This window comes from Anneissia japonica, unplaced genomic scaffold (genome assembly GCF_011630105.1).
Source record: "Anneissia japonica isolate Jap-2015-1 unplaced genomic scaffold, ASM1163010v1 scaffold288101_len212226_cov194, whole genome shotgun sequence".
NCBI classification, from domain to species: domain Eukaryota; kingdom Metazoa; phylum Echinodermata; class Crinoidea; order Comatulida; family Comatulidae; genus Anneissia; species Anneissia japonica.
In genome coordinates this window covers 164,758-169,282 of record NW_022729242.1, presented here as the reverse complement: position 1 = coordinate 169,282, position 4,525 = coordinate 164,758, and the positions used below count along the sequence as shown (strand labels likewise).

Sequence of the window (4,525 nt, the reverse complement as noted above, 5' to 3'; positions counted from 1 at the left end):
CCACGAATGAGACGCCGCATGAAAGATTCTTTACCTTCAACAGAAGATCAACATCGAGGTCATCCATCCCTTCCTGGCTGTGTTCTCCAGGACCCGTTCTTATTAAGCGCCATGTTCGCACCCACAAAACTGATCCGCTAGTCGACGAGGTTGAACTATTACACGCAAATCCACAATACGCTCATGTACGTTTTCAAGATGGTAGAGAATCAACAGTATCACTTCGTCACCTGGCTCCTGTTGGGGTGATTGCAGATAATGAGTTTGGTACAGCGGCTGAGAATGATATTGCGCCACAGAACAATGACCCACAGAACAATCAGATAAAACCCTTATTAAATGATACCTGTATATTTAAAGAACCATCAGATAATGCTAACGATAGCCCTAAGCCAATGAGTTCTAAGCCTAATGAAAGTTTAAACGTAACAGACAAATCGCTAAAAATTTGACGATCATCCAGAAAAAGTAAACCGCCTGATCGTTGGGGTTTTTAAGTAACCATGGTCCCTCATAATGCCAAATAATAACTTGAGTTTTTAAAGTGGGGGAGAATGTAGTGAGATGTTTGGCACTCCATACAAGGTAATGTTATGTTTGGCGCTCCATATGAGGAGACGATTCTGGAACGTGGTTATCAGGTTACTTGTTGTTATTATTTTCTATACTGCTTGCATTTTAGTTGATTAAAACCTTACAAAGGTAGACGAAGACTAAACGACTCTTATTTCGAAGTTCACTACAACTAAAAACTACTGTAACGTTATTTTTGCAAATATAATTTCCAAAAAAAAAACATGTCAGTAGGTATCGGGGGTTTCTAGAAAAACGAAATAGGCTGTCCAAAATGGAAGCCAGTGGGCGTGGCACTAAGCCGATGGGCGGCCCACGCCATCTTTGGGAATCCCCACTGAATATTGGTACGAAACAACGTACATTCGATTAATAAATGTTGTTTTTATCAAACGTATATGATTTAGCTTTAGTTTAATGTAACATTTGATAGATATGAAGGATATAAATAATTTGCTAAAGGTAGACCAGGCCCAATTAGGCTGGGCCTAGTCGGGGTCCAGGACCTACAATAATTTAGGATTATTCACTCTTTATTGCGCGCCATACCTAATTTATTTGGCATCCCATACTCGATTTCTTTTTATTCGGATATTTCCGTATGAAAATTAAGTTGGTAGTTAGTGGCGCTGTCCAGAATGTGAAAAAAATAATAAAAATGGGACTTGCGGCAAGTCTAGGCTAGGCCAAGCTATTAGGCCAAGCCGTCATGGTAAAACTGGCCGTCATAAATAATTGTAGGCCGTGCAAAAGACGGATGGATGGTTCGCTGGCTAAGCCTATGACAGGTATGGTACATACTTTTGATCCCAACCATTAAGTTTATTAATGGTGAATGATATGTTCTTGATTGAGAATTAATGCATTTATTTAATGGCAACCAGGTATTCCTGACATGGAATGGCAAATACCAAAGTAAGTAATCAAGAAATTTGAAATTTCTGTGATTACTTTTTATGGAAAGGAATTTAATTCAGTACCTGTCTGGCAATTGATTAAAATAGTAGATGAATACAATGATAATAAGCTGTATTGTACAAGTATGCCATCTCTATTTCAAAGGTCAAAGTAGTTTTTAAAAATATGCTGCATTATTATTGTCTGTTATATTTTGTTTTATTTTTGCAGCAGATGGTACATTACAAGGAAAATTAATTGATGATCTGGATTATGTATTGCTGCCAACCAAAGCATGGGAGAAACTGGTGTTCTGGTATGGCATTATGGAAGGCCAGAAACCTATTGCCCGTAAAGTTGTTGAGTATGGTACGTTTGTAAAGCATTGCAAGGTGGAAGTTTACCTGATGGAGTTGAAGCTTTGCAGTAACAGCAATCCAGTAAATTGTGTTAGCAAGAAGTTTAGCAAAGCAGATACAATAGGTAACGTCTAACTCCTGTAATCCTAATATAATGAAATTAAAATGCTACGATTGTTTGTCTATCACTGCTTTGAAATTTTTAATTTTTAATGCCACAAATAACAGAAAATGCTTTTTCATCTTTTGGTCTCTCAAACAAGAAACATAGATGGTATGGTGAAAATGTTAATATTGAATGGTGGTAATCACTATGTGCTGAACCATTTAGTTGTGTATGTCTATCCTCATCAAACCCTTTCTGCTTGAAATGCAGGTTTTTAGCATACGCAAAACTTGCAAATAGCATTTTCTGGAAGGAGCATATAACATTTAAAGGGGGGGTGCGGGGATGAAATAATTAATTTAAAATAGAGGGATGGGCGACCACAACGACGGTGACGGCACTCGATTTTGGAGCGCGGTATTCGAAAACGAGGCTCATGAACTGGGTCCCAAACAAAAAACTGGTGCTACAGGATTTTGAGCTAGTGTTATAAGATAGGGAATTTCCTAAAATGTACCGACTTTCAAAGGCTTGCATTCGGTAACCCCATAAAAAATTGTGTCAAACTTTAGATATTCCAATCTTTTCATTTATATGGGTTTTCACTTATGAAAATGTCTCAATTATGTGTAAAATAACGATTTGCCCCAGTTTTTATTTCGGAAATTTGCACTAGACAGGGAGTCAGCTGATTCACTCAACCGTAACGACATTAGCCAACTGATGAGAATTGTCATCGCGAGCGGAAAATTGAAAAATTAGGACTGGCGAAAATATTCAATAATAATAGTAAAATAAGTCGAAGGCATTTTTGAAGAATGAATCTTTCAAAAAGATATGTTTGCTGGTTTGGATAAGGAAGTCTTGGAAGTGGTGATCTTAATAGTGGCGTTAAATAGGTTTGTTACCAACTTGTCTTACCTGTGTAGGCATAGCCTAGCATTTAGTGCAGTACTGTATGTATGTAGAGAATACAGAATACTAACTGCCTGGCGCGACCGGACCTAGGCCTAGGCCACTAGTTTAGGCCTAGGCATATACAAACTATAATAATAATATTTCAAACATTAGACAAACAATCAACACTATTTTAAATAAAATGCATTAATTTACATGTTAATTATTAGAATTAAGAACTATCTTATTATTATTATTGGAACTATCTAGGACCTACTACTACTACAGGCATTACTAAAATGTCAGTTTATTCGTCGTGGAATGTGGATGATGCCTTGAAAGCTAGCTCAAATTTGCGCGGAAAATGGCTTGGAAAAATGTGCACAGAACTTAACTTCTGCATAATACATTGGCAATGGTTATATACAGTATTCAGATTAGTTCAAAGACTAATTTTCTGCATTCTTCTCGGAAATGTAACCACCTGCCTTAGGCGTGGCCCTGCTTGTTCCATGCTGGATCAAAAACTAGTAGAGGGTCAAATGTCCAGCCATTTTGATGGTCAAAATACAGGGGAATTATTATTACTGTACATTAGAAAAGATTGAGAAACAAGATAGTTTATTATACATATATTGTTTTATCTTCATTTGTAATTTTTAAACTAATTTTTATTTTTATATTACAAAAAAGTATTATATTAATGAAATAATAAATTCTATTCAAAATAATTGTGTATTAATATTAATAAAATAATTGCTATGTTACACCACTTTGCAATGCATTTGAATATGGGCTTTTCACAGTGATTGTTAATTAGAATATATATATTTTCAACAAAAATTATCATTGATGATTAGTGCCAGAATGATTAATTCCTTATAAAGACATTGTAATATCAATACTAATTATTTTTGAATGGTGTAAGAATAGTCACCCTGATTTTTTTTAACTAGTCTGTTCAAACTTTTTATTGTACTTCTCTTCTTACAGGAAATGCAGACATGTTGGATATCAATGGTTTTCATTTGGTAGGTGTTTAACAGGCTAAAGAAATCTGACAGAAGGGTCATCCCATCTTGCACTGTGTGGGCGATTAGGGACAAGTTCCCAGAAGCTGTGAAGACTGCCCTGGGTTTTTTGATGCTATAAATGATGAAATAAACTTTGTGTTGGAAGAATTATTTATAAATTGTTATGGAAGATACCTGTCCATCCTCATTAATGCAACAGATCTTATGTAAATAGATTCATTCTTGACAATTCATGTGACAACTGTGCTCTGTTTTTTTGACAATCTCATCACTTATGAAAGGAAATTTTGTCAGCACAGGCCTAGAGCTTTTGTATATCTGGACCAGTCAATTGTGTGTAACCTTCCAGACCTAGTCTGTAATTGAAATTGTTGCTATTGATGCGGATAGGCCAGCAAAGTTGATTTCAAGAACATTTTGTCGTTAAGTACAGTACAATGTTTTTTGTATCTTCCCTACTCTCGTCTCATATTTTAAAATTTTAAGCTAATACAGTATGAATTATAATTTTGTGTACAGTAAATAAATGTAACTTGTTCTTCCCTATTCTTTACATTGGTATAAACTATAGTAACTATAAATCCATATATATAATATTTTGATAATAAATAGAGTGTGTAAAATGCAGTGATATATATTGTAATACCTGACTGCTTGAA

The 4,525-nt window shown here is 35.2% G+C and overlaps 1 protein-coding gene across 3 annotated transcripts in view; it reads left to right on the top strand.

Moving 5' to 3' along the window:
- Nucleotides 1-4,525, top strand: part of LOC117114662 (E3 ubiquitin-protein ligase TRIM56-like) — a 21,542-nt gene that overhangs the window by 9,139 nt on the left and 7,878 nt on the right. For 2 of the 3 annotated variants that reach the window (XM_033258353.1, XM_033258355.1), the window contains one exon: nt 1,702-1,953. In XM_033258353.1, the coding sequence (XP_033114244.1) occupies nt 1,702-1,953 (252 nt within the window). The remainder of the gene's footprint in view (nt 1-1,701; nt 1,954-4,525) is intronic. The other variant, XM_033258354.1, reaches the window with a different exon arrangement.